General features: G+C 39.1%; 1 protein-coding gene across 1 annotated transcript; it reads left to right on the top strand.

Moving 5' to 3' along the window:
• Positions 1 to 16,919: 16,919 nt before the first annotated feature.
• LOC117325869 (neurogenic differentiation factor 1-like) lies at positions 16,920 to 18,061 on the top strand. The gene has a single exon (XM_033882403.1). It carries the CDS (start codon positions 17,048 to 17,050, stop codon positions 17,672 to 17,674), a length of 627 nt encoding a protein of 208 aa, XP_033738294.1. The 5' UTR covers positions 16,920 to 17,047; the 3' UTR covers positions 17,675 to 18,061.
• The last annotated feature ends 306 nt before the right edge of the window (positions 18,062 to 18,367 follow it).

Genomic DNA, 18,367 nt, shown 5'->3' with positions numbered 1-18,367 from the left:
ATTCATTAAAACCAAACAAAAGACCCTACTGCGTATTAGTAAACTATAGCAAGGCCTTTGATAGTGTAACTCACCAGAATTTATTGTACAAACTTTGGAAAAGCGGTATTAGACATAAATTGTTAAATTCTATTAGATCAATTTATTATACGTGTATCGTTGTCGCCGATGTTTTTTTTTATTATTTGTAAATTACATGGAGAGCGAGTTTATAAACTCTAATATAAGAGTTATGGATTACAATTGATTGACCTGTTTATGTTTAAAATGTATGCCAATGACATGATTTTATTTTCGGAAGTGGCCAATGATTTTCAATACACAATTAACTGTTTGTATACTTAAACTGACGAATGGAATTTAAAGGTTAATATTGATAAAACAAAAACTGTTGTTTTTAGAAAAAGCAAAAGAATTATACTTTTATTGAAGTTGTAGACAGGTTTTGTTACCTTTGATTAATGTTTCATTACAATGGAAGATTCACTAGCACAAAATACATTGGCGTCTCAAGGAAGAAAAGCCTTTATTTTTTTAAAGAGAACATGAAAAAGTTCAATTATTAATAACCCTTTTCAAAATTAGAAAATTAACTAACGAGAGTTGGATAAAAATGAAAAACAGTCGTCACGAGTAGGGGAACTTGTTTATCCCATAACTTCTTTACTTACAAATGTAAGCTTGTCAAGTTCAAATTCTCCCAACGTAGCAACTGAATTCCGTGAACCAAATCACTTCGCGACAAAATATAGGTCGTTGTGAACGAAAGCTTATCATCTATTTTAGATGCACGACTCATATCTTCTATACTTTATTTGTAAATGATATAATTTTACAAAACTATTTATTGAGAGGTAGTTTTTTTAAATGACTCTGCTCAAATATGTTCGAAGACGACACCGTCATCGCGAAGTCGAACGTCACCGCTGAATATTAGACTAATCATTGTCGGATTCAATTATCAGTCCTTCCTGGATTTTGTAGGTATGCTATTACTGGTTATTGTGATATTAATATTCATTCTGATATTTATTCATTCAAGACACCTTGCATTTCAACAAATATTTCGGAAACCGAGCTGGAGGGCTGAGCAATATGTATTTCATATTTGTCAGTGTGTTTACACGAAATCTCATCAGTTTACTGACTTGAGTCAAACGTTCCAAAAAGATTTCTTAACATTTTTGTGTTTGGGATATATATATATATATATATAAAGGCAAGTGGAATGATAAGAAAGTGTTTATTCGTTGATATTTTCCCCAGTACAATATCCGTCCCGAATGACACCGAACTAAAAGGGAATCTCTACTGGCTTAGGCCTACGTTAGATGCAGCGACCGTTTCATTCAAGTGACTACGATTAGATACAGCGATTTAACCATTTTGTATAACATTTGTTCATTGTTTTGATAATTCATTCATGGCTATCGGTGTCCACTGCATATCGAGAATCAAGAATTGTGTGTAAAATGATGGAAAAATTGATCAGAGCAAGAATAATGGATTACATGGATGAGAACAACTTGTTTAGCGAAAGCCAGTTTGGGTTTTTAGGAGAAAGATCAACGGCATTACAATTATTGAAAGTGTTAGATAACTGGACTGAAATACTAGACAGAGGAGGAGTCATAAATACTGTTTACTTAGACTTCATGAAGGTTTTTGATAAAGTGCCACATCTCAGGCTTATTGAGAAATTCAAAGCGTTAGGAATAAACACGAAGCTACGGGACTGGATCAGAGGTTTTCTTGAAAATAGGAAGCAATGTGTACAAGTCAATGGAACTCAATCCAAATGGCACAGAGTCACCAGTGGAATTCCATAGGGATCTGGGCTTGGACCAGGTCTATTTGTTATATATATTAATGACTTACCTGAATGTGTTTCATCTCAAGTGTTCCTATTTGCGGATGATCCGAAAATTAATTCAGTTGATCATAATTACTCTTTGTCGGAGATATATCGTCTTTAAACAAGTTTGAGTCCATTTTTTCGTCAGTACTCTTGGTAACTAAACCATAATAACAAATAAGTGACAACCTAACATTGTTATTATGTACATCTTAATTTTATTTCAAATCTTCAAATGTGGTCGTAAGTGTGGAAGGTAGAATAGCATTTAAAGACTACACTTACAAATGTAAAAGTTACAACAGATATTATATCTCTGAATACCTGAAAATAAAATTTACATTTCTGAAGGTTATGCATGTATAGCTGAAGACTTTGAAATTATTTTGAACATGACATAAACGAGGTAGGTTGTCCAAATACATCAGCTTTATACTAAATGGTCATGGCGATCACACTTGGGATCCACTCTGATTTTACTTCAGTGCCGTAGACTACATGTATAAAAGCTATACGAGAGCGGGGGAAACAGGAAATCACTGGTGATTTTGGCGGGAAATTCCTAGCGTATATTGATCTTTTTAAGTGCTGGGAATTACATAGACGCTTTTAATTTTAGAAATATGAAACTGTTTCTGACAGAACGGATACAGGAGGAAACCTATCAAACAAATGATACAAGTCTGTAGCACGCTATATATTGATAACGAGAGATCGATCGTGGGGCGCAGACGACATCAGTCGGATGTCACGTGTTTACACTGGTAATGCAATTTGACATAAACGGAGTCGTGATTTCTTTAAAGTATATGTAAATTGTCATTGTAGAGCCAAAGACCGTGAGCTTCAAACCTTAATTAGTGGATTCTGTGTTAGACATTTATGGTAAACATGGCTGTACGTAACATTTCCCAGATTACTGCCATGGTCCCGCTATAAAACACGACACAAAGCTAATTTCTTATAATACAGATAGTGCATCTCGTTGAAGATTCATGTATACGTGGCACGCATTCAGTTTATCTATACAATGCATCATACAATGCTATACTGTTGGAACATGTCACAGTGACAGTTATAAGGCAGCATTTCCGTTTTCATGCACGGGGGCCCTGATTTAGAGAATACAATATGCAAATAAGCTTACTTCCAATCCCAAATTATAAAAATGTATGTATATTTGAAAGAATTTTGAATTTAAAATATTGTTAAACTAAATAAGCTAGCCTACAAAAGCACGGGCATATACGCCAGAACCACATTTCAAAAGTACAGGCTTGCTATCCACATCATGGACAGGGACACACGGGGGCGGGCCGTCTCGAAGGCCCGGTTAAGGGTAATGTTTTTGTAGCTTTCCAGGTAAGGTAGCCTATTTAAAGGATATAAACAGCAATATACAGCAACGACAACAGCTAGATATAATATAATCAATTACTACAAAAATACATAATCTAAACAAGATTTAATATATATAGTCCAGTTAACGGTCTTCAAAATATCACCGAGGGAAACACCCTCTCTAAAATCCGGATGCCGCGAGGTTATACCCATCCAACTAGTCTTACACATACATATATATAGGGTATTGTTTTTGATTTTGATGAATAACAATTATATTTCATCGAGTGGGGTGAAAAATATCGCAGTTTCCACCTCACGAGATGAAATACTACTGTTTCTAAATCATGGTGTTTAGAAATGGTGGAAATATAAGAAATAATGAGTCACAGAAATATAATAATGACAATATAGAAATTGTTGATTGTTTTAAATACTTAGGTATGCTGTTCAACTACAATGGATACAAAAGCATTTTGCAGAACAAGGTAGAAAAGCTTTAATTTCATTGACAACTTCTCTAAGAAATCATTGCTTGAATGTGGAAACTTATTGTTCTGTTTTTGATTAGCAGGTAAACAGTATTTTATGTTATGCAATATGCATCGGAAATATGAGGATTCCATAAAGCTTCGGATGTCGAAAGCGTACATTTGAAATTCTGTAAAAAAAAATTACTGAAGGTGTCTAAATCAACTTTCAATGACTTTGTTTATTGTGAAGTGGGCAAATTACCATGAATTATTATTAGAAAATGAAGAGTCTTCAAATATTGGTAAAAATGAAACAATCGGATAATTTGGTATTGAAAACATGTCTTGATGAAATGGTAAATATGAACGACGTGTGGATATGTTACATTAAGAATGAATTAGCTGCTTTAGGTATCGAGCATATTTTTTATTCTTACTTACCAGTAGACTAAGCTTTTAAAATCATAGAGCACAGATTGACCGATGTTTTACAAAACAAAACATGTTAACAAAGATATCTGGTTCGTCGAAAGGTAGATTATATCGATATCTGATAGATAGCCACTGTGTACAGTTTTATCTACGTAAACCTATAGAAACCAAATTAAAAACTAAATGCGCGAGATGTTTGCGTGTAGTGTACAGTATAAGTGTGTGTTTTGGAGGTTGTTGTATGAACCAGTCGTCGCCAAACTCCCTCAAATGCTGTACGTTAAGCTGGTAATTATTGTCCATGTTCTGTTTCATCGCGTATGAATTATATGTAACTTTGAGTTTCCGCCAGAAGTTTGAGATAAACTTCACGAAAGTAAGGAGAGTTTGTTTTTATTTAAGTCTATTATGTAACAATTCGTCACTGATTAGGACGTTTTAGATAGCGCTATCGATTTTTCTATTTTCTTCTCTTTTCGCCTCTAGAAATGAATTTAGATAATTGAGTGGTTTCTCAAGACCTGATATTCTATATATTTCACTCGTATAACAGAATGGGACGTTATGACTCGATATTTAGTAATACTCGTGAAACATGCGACAATTGATGGGGATCATGGTATTCTGTTTACGTTTTGAAGTCAAACAAGTGTGAGGCTAGATGTCACTTTGTAATGCGTCGCTCTGTATTTTGGGGTTAAAATGCTATATTTTGAGACTTTTCTTAAATATCTTAATTACATCCAAACGCATCTTCTCCACTCGTGGAAACTGTCATCTTTTGGAGGTAAACCGTGATATTTACATGAATCTGGAGATAACGTTGTATAAAATGCATTTTTACACGTGTAGACCAGGTATACGGATATTGTATATGTGCAAGTAATGTGATCGTGGGTATCATTGTATGTGTGTGAGAAAGTATGTGGTCATGTGAGTGTTATGTATCAGACCAGTGACAAACGGACAGTATGACTTTACCCAGCACCCCTTTCGACCCGTCTGTAACCCTCTCTGAGATCCTGCCACCATGGCACTCCTGACTGTAACTCACGACAGTTCGGCCGTATACTCTAGCTCTGGTCATTACTACTACTCAGGTACACGTGTAAGTAGTTAATGGGGACACTGACCACAAGGACGATGGTCCACTCGGGAAGCCTGGTTTGTCTGTAACGTCCAAAATAAAGAATTCACATCTGAAGTCGTAATTACACCCTGAGTCTACATTTCATTTCACTTCAAAATTAATTTTGATTAGTTTGAAGCAGGTGTATTCTTTATCACGTCTCGGGAGTGGACTACGTTTTGGGGTGAACAGTCATATATAGGTAAAGCTTACATTATCATCAGATTACATATACATGTAGTATGTTCATGACATCCGAGACATTTAAGAAGTTTAAAAGTTTGATATTCCTGCTTCAAACAAATTGGTAAAATAATACATTTAGATTTGAAACGAAGCACAATTAATACAGTTAAATAAATGGACGTCATTGTAGAGAAAGGTCGTATTGTTTATAAAACTGTACGGTACTGGTCTAGGGTAACATCGTCATTCACTATAGGTCTAGTTTATCATGAAGCCTTAGGGAAAGAAATTCATATAAAAGTGTATGACGTATCATTTTATAAATTCCACTGGCAAACTACAAAAGAAAATAACCATGATCATTCGTCCAGTTGCGGGTGGTTCAAAGTCACGCGCGGGTAATGTAAAATCGCATGCGAAGAGCGATAACTCTCACAGCAAAGACAGAATGTTTTTTGTCATCTGATAATACATTTTACAGCAGGACGAGTCCGTTGTTTAGGTTATAGGCAGGTAATAAAGTCTTAGTCTGGTAATGTGAGTGATTACATACAGCTACTTAATACCTAAATGGCTTCATCACGTGTTTCACACAGATCATGAAATTAACATCAGATTTGACAAGGAAAAAACACCAACAGAAAGTTCTGTGATTCGTAAGTCGTCCATAGCTGTCAGATACGTCAAAGTAAACGTACTTGTACAGGTATACATCAGATCCTTAAATCTTTAGGGACATTGCTATATTTTGATTTACTCATGTCGTGCTTCTTCAGCGAATTGAACAATGGAGTTTAATGTTTAATCCCCCCCTCCCCCTACACTAAAGTAGTCAATGAAGGGGACACAACTCGTACAGTATAACCACAGATGTAGGGGACACAACTCGTACGGGTTTCCGTCCGTAGTAAGACGTCTCACCTGGTTAGTTACTCCGAAAGGTTCTGATGTTAATATCGCCTTTCAAGCTGCCTTGTGTCGATTTAACATCAGAACCCGACCCATACAGAAAACGAGCAACTTTTCCGACCCACCCTCAGGTCGGCGTTTGAACAATATTTCTCCTTATTCCCTTCAACCTGGCACACAAAATGTATAGACTCTACATCAATTAAAGGTAAGATATTATTTTATTTGCTTACATATATATTTTACTCACTGGTCATCGTTCACTATATATATCCGTCAACATTCTTTTCAAACCTGTTTTCAGCATAGTTTTGAAAATGGCCGCCATCGTCAGGACACAAGATCTCGCGAGATTCTAATGTAAACAGATCAGGCAAAACTCCCTTGTGACGAGATTTGGGTCACGTGATTAGCTATGGTGGTACAATCGGAACTCCTCGGCTGTGCTGTGATGTTGCGGAGTTACATCCGAGGAGTTCCGAGTAATGGTGGTAGCGTTGAAGTTCTCTGAAAACGAGAGGGCAAAGTATGCGGACGGATATATTTAGTGAACAATAACCAGTGAGTAATATAAGTGTGTAAGCTAATAAAATTGTATCTTACCTTTTAATTGATTTATACCTTTTATGTGTCAGATTGAGGGGAAATGGAGTAAATGTTGTTCAAACGCCGACCTGAGGGTAGGTCGGAAAAATTGCTTATTTTATGTATGTAAGAAGTTCTGACGTAGGCCTATCTACGTACAAAATGTAGTAAGATCGTCAGAAAATTCGGACTACTGGTTAGTATATGTCGTAAGGAAATTGTTAACCCTACTCCAACTATATCAACAATGTAAAACTAGAAGATCGGACTTGTTGATATATTAGGAGTAGGGGCTAATATTTTTACGATAGAGTATGTCATGCAACGAGTTAAAATGTTTTCGTGTTTGAACAACTGCAGTGAATTATATTGGATATTATAGGACATCGTGCGGCAAAATAGTTAATAACAGTTGTTTGGTTGGTCGGCAAAATGTTCAATAAACAGATGTTTGGTTGGTCGGCAAAATGTTCAATAAATAGTTCTTTGGTTAGTCGGCAAAATGTTCAATAAATAGTTGTTTGCTTGGTCGGCAAAATGTTCAATAAACAGTTGTTTGGTTGGTCGGCAAAACGTTCAATAAATAGTTGTTTGGTTGGTCGTTCTTGTGGTTTATATACTTTTCATATAAAGCTACACCAGCTGTATGAAAACTTTGTTTTGCACAGTACTACACCAATACAATGTCTACACAGTACAACACAGTACTACACCAATACAATGTCTACACAATACTACACAGTACTACACCAATACAATGTCTACACAGTACTACACAGTACTACACCAATACAATGTCTACACAGTACTACACCAATACAATGTCTACACAGTACTACACCAATACAATGTCTACACAGTACTACACAGTACTACACCAATACAATGTCTACACAGTACTACACCAATACAATGTCTACACAGTACTACACCAATACAATGTCTACACAGTACTACACAGTACTACACCAATACAATGTCTACACAGTACTACACCAATACAATGTCTACACAGTACTACACCAATACAATGTCTACACAGTACTACACCAATACAATGTCTACACAGTACAACACCAATACAGTGTCTACACAGTACAACACCAATACAATGTCTACACAGTACTACAGAGTACTACACAGTACTACACCAATACAATGTCTACACAGTACTACACCAATACAATGTCTAAACAGTACAACACCAATACAGTGTCTACACAGTACTACACCAATACAATGTCTACACAGTACTACACAGTACTACACCAATACAGTGTCTATATAGTACTACACCAATACAATGTCTACACAGTACTACACAGTATTACACCAATACAGTGTCTATATAGTACTACACCAATACAGTGTCTACACAGTACTACACCAATACAATGTCTACACAGTACTACACCAATACAATGTCTACACAGTATAACATAGTACTACACAGTATAACATAGTACTACACAGTACTACACAGTACAACACAGTATAACATAGTACTACACAGTACTACACAGTACAACACAGTACTACACCAATACAACGTCTACACAGTACTACACCAATACAATGTCTACACAGTACTACACCAATACAGTGTCTACACAGTACAACACCAATACAGTGTCTACACAGTACTACACCAATACAATGTCTACACAGTATAACATAGTACTACACAGTACTACACAGTACAACACAGTACTACACCAATACAGTGTCTACACAGTACTACACCAATACAATGTCTACACAGTATAACATAGTACTACACAGTACTACACAGTACTACACAGTACTACACCAATACAGTGTCTACACAGTACTACACCAATACAGTGTCTACACAGTACTACACCAATACAATGTCTACACAGTTCTACACCAATACAATGTCTACACAGTGCTACACCAATACAGTGTCTACACAGTACTACACCAGTACAACCTCTACACAGTATAACATAGTACTACACAGTACTACACAGTATAACATAGTACTACACAGTACTACACAGTACAACACAGTATAACATAGTACTACACAGTACTACACAGTACAACACAGTACTACACCAATACAACGTCTACACAGTACTACACCAATACAATGTCTACACAGTACTACACCAATACAGTGTCTACACAGTACAACACCAATACAGTGTCTACACAGTACTACACCAATACAATGTCTACACAGTACTACACAGTACTACACCAATACAATGTCTACACAGTACTACACCAATACAATTTCTACACAGTACAACACCAATACAGTGTCTACACAGTACTACACCAATACAATGTCTACACAGTACTACACAGTACTACACCAATACAGTGTCTACACAGTACTACACCAATACAGTGTCTACACAGTACTACACCATTACAATGTCTACACAGTACTACACCAGTACAACCTCTACACAGTATAACACAGTACTACACAGTACTACACCAATAAAATGTCTACACAGTACTACACCAATACAATGTCTACACAGTATAACACAGTACTACACAGTACTACACCAATACAATGTCTACACAGTGCTACACCAATACAATGTCTACACAGTACTACACAGTACTACACCAATACAATGTCTACACAGTACTACACAGTTCTACACCAATACAATGTCTACACAGTATAACACAGTACTACACAGTACTACACAGTACTACACCAATACAATGTCTACACAGTACTACACAGTACTACACCAATACAATGTCTACACAGTACTACACAGTACTACACCAATACAGTGACTACACAGTATAACACAGTACTACACAGTACTACACAGTACTACACAGTACTACACCAATACAATATCTACACAGTACAACACAGTACTACACCAATACAATGTCTACACAGTACAACACAGTACTACACCAATACAATGTCTACACAGTACTACACCAATACAATGTCTACACAGTATTACACAGTACTACACCAATACAATGTCTACACAGTACTACACAAATACAATGTCTACACAGTACTACACAAATACAATGTCTACACAGTACTACACAGTACTACACCAATACAATGTCTACACAGTACTACACCAATACAATGTCTACACAGTACTACACCAATACAATGTCTACACAGTACTACACCAATTTAATGTCTACACAGTACTACACAAATACAATGTCTACACAGTACTACACAGTACTACACCAATACAATGTCTACACAGTACTACACCAATACAATGTCTACACAGTACTACACCAATACAATGTCTACACAGTACTACACAAATACAATGTCTACACAGTACTACACAAATACAATGTCTACACAGTACTACACAGTACTACACCAATACAATGTCTACACAGTACTACACCAATACAATGTCTACACAGTACTACACCAATACAATGTCTACACAGTACTACACCAATACAATGTCTACACAGTACTACACCAATACAATGTCTACACAGTACAACACAGTACTACACCAATACAATGTCTACACAGTACTACACCAATACAATGTCTACACAGTACTACACCAATACAATGTCTACACAGTACTACACCAATACAATGTCTACACAGTACTACACAGTACTACACCAATACAATATATACACAGTATTACACCAATACAATGTCTACACTGTACTTAACCAATACAATGTCTACACAGTACTACACCAATTCAATGTCTACACATTACTACACAGTACTACACAGTACTACACCAATACAATTTCAACACAGTACTACACAGTGCTACACCAATACAATGTCTACACAGTACTACACCAATACAATGTCTACACAGTACTACACCAATACAATGTCTACACAGTACTACACCAATACAATGTCTACACAGAACTACACCAATACAACCTCTACACAGTATAACACAGTACTACACAGTACTACACCAATACAATGTCTACACAGTACTACACCAATACAATGTCTACACAGTATAACACAGTACTACACAGTACTACACAGTACTACACCAATACAATGTCTTCACGGTCTGTAACACAATAGTATTTGGACCGCCTGTGATTCGGATACAGTATCTTGGACTCTTGCCCGAGTTTCCTCTGGCCCTTGCTACTTGGAATACTGATTACTTTATTTTTGTTAAAACAGACCACATTTGGCATAAAACATTGAATGTATGAAATTACTATTTCAGCAAGGTTTATTAATACTTTCTTGTTATATTTGTAAAAATATGCCAATAAAGATTGACAATGAAATCAGCAGTATTTATTTAACCACATTTCTTTAAGAAATTACAACACAGATCTTCCTTAAATTTTAAACAGGTTCTCCATAGATATAGGTCAGACGTCTGACCACTAGGTGGCGCTCTCAGATTTCTCTCAAACGTTTCGTTTATCTGTCTAAGATTAGGACACTTCGGTTCATGTATGGTATTTTGGTTTGAGTGTAGGTCAACGTCTACGTCACTGTCAACTGTTACCACTGTAACACCGGAAATCATTAGAATGTTCCATTGCATATGGTCACATATTTAAAGGTAAAGGTCACATGGCTAATATTACATATCACCGGGAAATAAAATTACATTGTTGGAACTGTTTACAAGTGTCAAGATTACACATTTGTAAGTATCAGGTCAAATAAATCACTTTAAGGATATGCTCGCTACGATGGTGATAAATTTTACACATGAACACATGGGTAATATTTATTTCAAGTTCTGCTTACAAGAATGAAAGATTTTTAATTAAATTTTGATGCAATAGATATTTAAATTTTACAGATCATCATAAGTATTTGGGTGTAGTTTTTCCTTCCAGCGCAAAAGAGGGGACTTTTATCAATGCCATATATAACTCTATAATAAAGAAAATTAATATGGAAAATTAAATATTGAAATATTTGTTAAGTCGAATAGTGTTTTAAAAAATACAAATCATTAATTTGGCCAGTTTTAGAATATGAATGTGAATTAAGGGATAGCTGTACTCAATATGAAAAGTTAAAGAAAGCCAAAGAGAAGCTGCTCATATCATAACAGGACTTTTTATTGTGCGAGTATCGAAGATTAACATTCTGTGTGGCCTGTATCTGTTGGGGGATAAATTCAATATCACCAATATTTATGCTTAACAGTATACTTATATGAATATTAATATTTTATTGCTTTCTATTATTCACTGATAATATAATAAACGAGTATTTAAAATTAAGTACCCTTAGCCAAAGGGTTACTGTCCTAAACAACATTGAATAAGTCTATCAACCTCAAGGAGTTGCTTCCCCTTAAGTCAATTTATAATATATCAATGTGTACATATACATTATATTTGTATTTCTTACCACCTGTTGTTTCTAAGGAGAATACTTAGATAGGCTATGCCTGATGTCTAATCCTATTGACTTTCCATCCATGTCAATAAAATTTGTTGAAATTGAAATTGATTTACATTCTGAAATAGGGTAAGCTGTTACAATGTATATAAGATCTAAATGATCTCCTCCCTCTTACTGTAACAGAAAAATAACCAGTACATTGTTAGAAATGACAATGATATGCACTACCTCCTTTTGGGCTTTCTCTTACAAATTTTTCCTTTATACCCTCCACTACTCCTAGCTGGACCTCATTAGGTCTATCAGGTCGGTCAATGCCCTCCAGGATTTATCTAAAGTTTACCTTAAATATACAGTCATTCCTACCTATTTACTTCAGTATTGGAGAACGAAAGTTGAACATTTTATATAGTAGACTGAGACACAAATGCTGTTCCCTCAAATATGATCTTTATAGTGTGAATCTGGTTGAAGATGTGGACATTCATGTGAGAATTCATTTTACTTTTTCTTTTATTGTCATTCTTTCGACAATGGAAGCCCCTTATGCTCCAAACTTTAAATTCGTTAGTGATTGAGCTCAACTTAGAACTACTTTTGTTTGGTAATTCAGGTGTTTGTGCAGACCTTAACACCAGTGTGACGATACGTACACTGCACACACACCACCGTATACGTAATCCACATGCCCAATATAAACCGGAAATGTAAGCATGGCGGGTAATACAACGATACGGTCGTCGGATAAGCGGATTTAAAAAAACAACACAAAAACCGTGTAATATATTTTTTATTTTTATTTTTTAGGCCTAGTCAATAGATATATAAGGTACAGTACACAATATGGAAACTAGTAAATTAAATTAGTGTGTGAATGAAGTATGACGAGTGAGAGCCCTCTTGTGAGAGGACAAATATTGTAATGTGTATTGCTATAAATCTGAGTGAATAAAATGTTTGTTTGGAAAAAAAAAAAAAAACAACACCAGTGTGATTAGATGTGTGTACAGTTTCTTTACATCCAACAATAGATTTTGAGAGTTTTATGTTGTATAATTGTACCTGGTATAAGATATGTATCTAATCCGTGTTTACGTCTATGTCATTGTAATCATGTAATTGTATGATGGGAGAAGGTTCAATAACTTGTGCCTAATCTCTTATTCAGACTAATGTTTAAAGTAAAGGAAGGTAATGACGATATTAGAGCTGTTCGCTGCGAATTTGTGAAAGATGGCGCTTACGTTCTTTGAGGAGCGGCACATGCCGAGATATAATTTCATAAACATCACATGGAATGAAAACAAATCTAAGATTCTTTTCGTCACATGAGTAAAACATTTAAAGTAGAAACATAGTCAAACCCTTACGGAGCAACCATTTTGCTGGTACATTTGTAATTCATGAAGGTAACGTAATTGTTCATATTATGCCGTCACAATCAATTTTTGACTGGCGCAGCCAATGAAACACGGTCCAGGATATATTATACACATACTTATAGCACGACGTTCTCTTCTTTGTATTCACTCTTATTTTCAGGAATGGTGACGACGGCGACGGCGGCGACGGCGACGATCATGATGATGTCAACATGCCCGACCGGTATAGCCATCACCAATAAGCACTAAACAAAACAGCCACATCCATTTACTGTGTACCAAAAAATACCTTCTGTAGCGAATCCCCCTCAGTGATGGAGTTAGTAATCTGATGAATCTCCTGTCGACTCGCACTAGTCATTGTGTTATTTGAAATAATATTATAATACAGAACATATATATATATCGAGGAGTGATATCTGACGGGACATGCCGAGACATCGGCCATCGACCGGGGATGTACGCGTTATAGTGTAATATAGTAAAAGTTGTGGTTAAAACAGCCAGGCAAGACAGCGGGAAAATGAATGAATTCCTCATCAAGTTAACAAAATTTCTAAGTTATTGTTAATAAATTAACTTAGCATATATGCATGTTTTATTTAATAAGTCGATGTTGAGAACTGATTGCCGATGTCGCCAGAAATAAAAGTCCTACATGTCAAATTTAGTTTAGCCTATCTTCTGACCTGATCAACCTCATCCCCTCTACATCTCCCGCTGCACATCGCCGTCAGCCCCTCTCTACCCCCCCCCCCCCCCCCCCCCCCTCCTCACTCCTGCTACACTTCGCTGTCAGCCTCTCTCTACACTCCCCCAACCCCATCACCCCCGCTCCGACTCGTGTTACAAATCGCCCTCGGCCCCTCTCCCTCTCTTGTACCAAATCGCCCTCGGCTCCTCTCCATCTCATGTTACAAATCGCCCTCGGCCCCTCTCCATCTCTTGTACCAAATCGCCCTCGGCCCCTCTCCATCTCTTGTAACAAATCGCCCTCGGCTCCTCTCCATCTCGTGTTACAAATCGCCCTCGGCCCCTCTCCATCTCTTGTACCAAATCGCCCTCGGCCCCTCTCCATCTCTTGTACCAAATCACCCTCGGCTCCTCTCCATCTCATGTTACAAATCGCCCTCGGCTCCTCTCCATCTCTTGTAACAAATCGCCCTCGACCCCTCTCCATCTCGTGTTACAAATCGCCCTCGGCCCCTCTCCATCTGTTGTAACAAATCGCCCTCGGCCCCTCTCCATCTCGTGTTACAAATCACCCTCGGCTCCTCTCCATCTCATGTTACAAATCGCCCTCGGCTCCTCTCCATCTCTTGTAACAAATCGCCCTCGACCCCTCTCCATCTCGTGTTACAAATCGCCCTCGACCCCTCTCCATCTGTTGTAACAAATCGCCCTCGGCCCCTCTCCATCTCGTGTTACAAATCGCCCTCGGCTCCTCTCCATATCATGTTACAAGTCGGCCTCGGCCCCTCTCCATCTCTTGTAACAAATCGCCCTCGGCCCCTCTCGATCTCGTGTTACAAATCGCCCTCGGCCCCTCTCCATGTCGTGTTACAAATCGCCCTCGGTCCCTCTCCATCTCATGTTAAAAATCGCCCTCGGCTCCTCTCCATCTCATGTAACAAATCGCCCTCGACCCCTCTCCATCTCATGTTACAAATCGCCCTCGACCCCTCGCCATCTCATGTTACAAATCGCCCTCGACCCCTCTCCATCTCTTGTTACAAATCGCCCTCGGCTCCTCTCCATCTCATGTTACAAATCGCCCTCGGCTCCTCTCTATCTCTTGTAACAAATCGCCCTCGGCTCCTCTCCATCTCATGTTACAAATCGCCCTCGGCTCCTCTCCATCTCATGTTACAAATCGCCCTCGGTCCCTCTCCATCTCTTGTCACAAATCGCCCTCGGCCCCTCTCCATCTCATGTTGCAAATCGCCCTCGGTCCCTCTCCATCTCATGTTACAAATCGCCCTCGGCCCCTCTCCATCTCATGTTACAAATCGCCCTCGGCCCCTCTCCATCTCATGTTACAAATCGCCCTCGACCCCGCTCCAACTCGTGGTACAAATCGCCCTCGACCCCTCTCCATCTCATGTTACAAATCGCCCTCGGCTCTTCTCCATCTCATGTTACAAATCGCCCTCGGTCCCTCTCCATCTCATGTTACAAATCGCCCTCGACTCCTCTCCATCTCATGTTGCAAATCGCCCTCGACCCCTCTCCATCTCATGTCACAAATCGCCCTCGGCCCCTCTCCATCTCATGTTACAAATCGCCCTCGGTCCCTCTCCATCTCATGTTACAAATCGCCCTCGGCCCCTCTCCATCTCATGTTACAAATCGCCCTCGGCCCCTCTCCATCTCGTGTTTACAACTCGCCCTCGGCTCCCTCTCCATCTCTTGTAACAAATCGCCCTCGACGCCTCTCCATCTCGTGTTACAAATCGCCCTCGGCCCCTCTCCATGTCGTGTTTCACCTCGCCCTCGGCCCCTCTCCATCTCGTGTTTCACCTCGCCCTCGGCCCCTCTCCATGTCGTGATTCACCTCGCCCTCGGCCCCTCTCCATGTCGTGTTTCACCTCGCCCTCGGCCCGTCTCCAACCTCTGTTACATTTCACTAACGACCCCTCTCCCTTTTTTCGCTACATCTCGTCCTCTGCCCCGCTCTATACCCTGTTTTACCCACGACCCCTCTCCAGCTCCCGCTACGCCTAGCCCTTAGCCGCTGGCCATCTCTTGCTACATATCACCCTCGGCCCTCTCCACCTTCCTGTTATACCTCGCCCTCGGCCCCTCTCCGTACACCACCAGGTATACGTAATAGAGGCAGCCGATCCAATGCCACACTCTGTTTGATTGAGTGACGTGTAGGACTCGTCGCCGAATCTGACTTATGGGATTGGTACGGCTAATTTACTGGAGGGGGAGTTAGATTTATCCCCCTCCCTGCTTGTCATGTTTGTATAAAGCTGTTTCTGTAATACAGTCCGACACTATCAAATGCTGTTCATTGGTCGGCTGTGTTCCGTGCGGTGATGACTTGGGGAGGATCATCTTTACTAGAGACTATTAGAGTAAGTAAATGTCCACAACGACTATCCGTGGGGGAGCAGCATATTGTTTCGGAAACATTTCCCATAATTTTGGTATATGTATTTTTTTCTGATTCCACGAACCTCTGTTTAAATTTTACAAAATACCTATTTCATTCGGACAACAAACAAAATCATTGTCTCTACATGGATTTACTTTCGAGACTTTAAACAGAAAGAATCGTTCATGGGATTATTGAACTCGCATTATATTACGTGAAAAGTGTCCCACAAAAAATCTACATTTGCCTGTGTGAAATTGTACATCGTTTTAATCTGTGTCAGAAGTATGTTCCCCACAGAGGTTTCGGGAGGGACGTCCCAGGAATACTTCGACCTTAACCAGGGACTAAGTGGGTACCAGGACTACCCCATGGATTACTGGGTGGAGAACGGAGACACGTGGTCTCCAGACTGTCACGACTCGGCTCAGCAAAACTATGGTTACGGCTACCAACAATGTTGTATGTCCAACAACGACCAGGGAATGGCTGTCTGTGGATTGGACAATCAGTACGACAGTCGGCCACAGGAATACCAAGTCTGTGATATACAACAACAGGTGGCTAAATCGAACCAAGGTCAGAGAAACTGCAGCAATAAAAAGTCAAGAGACGTGCCGGATTTGATTCGTGAGGGAGCAACAGAAAGAGAAAGACAGCGAATGCACTCCCTCAACGACGCGTTCGATAATCTGCGCCGTGTGGTTCCAAAATCGAACCTTAGTGATCACCACAAACTGTCAAAGATCGCAACACTTCGCTTGGCGATCCACTACATAGCAGCGCTAGGTGGTATTCTAAAGAGTAGTGGGGTCGAGGTTCGAGTCATAGAGGATCGGAGTGCAGGAGACATGCGCGGAAAGCGAAGAAGGTTCCGGTCACGTGGGAGAAAGACGGGGAATACTACCAAATAGGGTATGTGACATTTACAAAACTTATGATATAGCGGTAAATAAAAACGATTCTTAATTGACATTTTGAATTGTGTGATAACTATAATGTCATGCATGGGTCATACTGGACACGAAACCTTGGACCTCGGTAATACTGGACACGAAACCTTGGACCTCGGTAATACTGGACACGAGAACTTGGACCTCGGTAATACTGGACACGAAACTTTGGACCTCGGTAATACTGGACACGAGAACTTGGACCTCGGTAATACTGGACATGAAACCTTGGACCTCGGTAATACTGGACACGAAACCTTGGACCTCGGTAATACTGGACACGAAACCTTGGACCTCGGTAATACTGGACACGAAACCTTGGACCTCGGTAATACTGGACACGAAACCTTGGACCTCGGTTATACTGGACACGAAACCTTGGACCTCGGTAATACTGTACACAAAACCTTGGACCTGGGTAATACTGGACACGAAACCTTGGACCTCGGTAATACTGGCCACGAAACCTTGGACCTCGGTAATACTGGACACGAAACCTTGGACCTCGGTAATACTGGACACGAAACCTTGGACCTCGGTAATACTGTACACAAAACCTTGGACCTCGGTATTACTGGACACGAGAACTTGGACCTCAGTAATACTGGACACGAGAACTTTGACCTCGGTATTACTGGACACGAGAACTTGGAC

This window comes from Pecten maximus, chromosome 1 (assembly GCF_902652985.1).
Source record: "Pecten maximus chromosome 1, xPecMax1.1, whole genome shotgun sequence".
NCBI classification, from domain to species: Eukaryota; Metazoa; Mollusca; class Bivalvia; order Pectinida; family Pectinidae; genus Pecten; species Pecten maximus.
The sequence above is the reverse complement of the archived record's forward strand: the minus strand, read 5'-3'. Positions and strand labels throughout refer to the sequence as shown.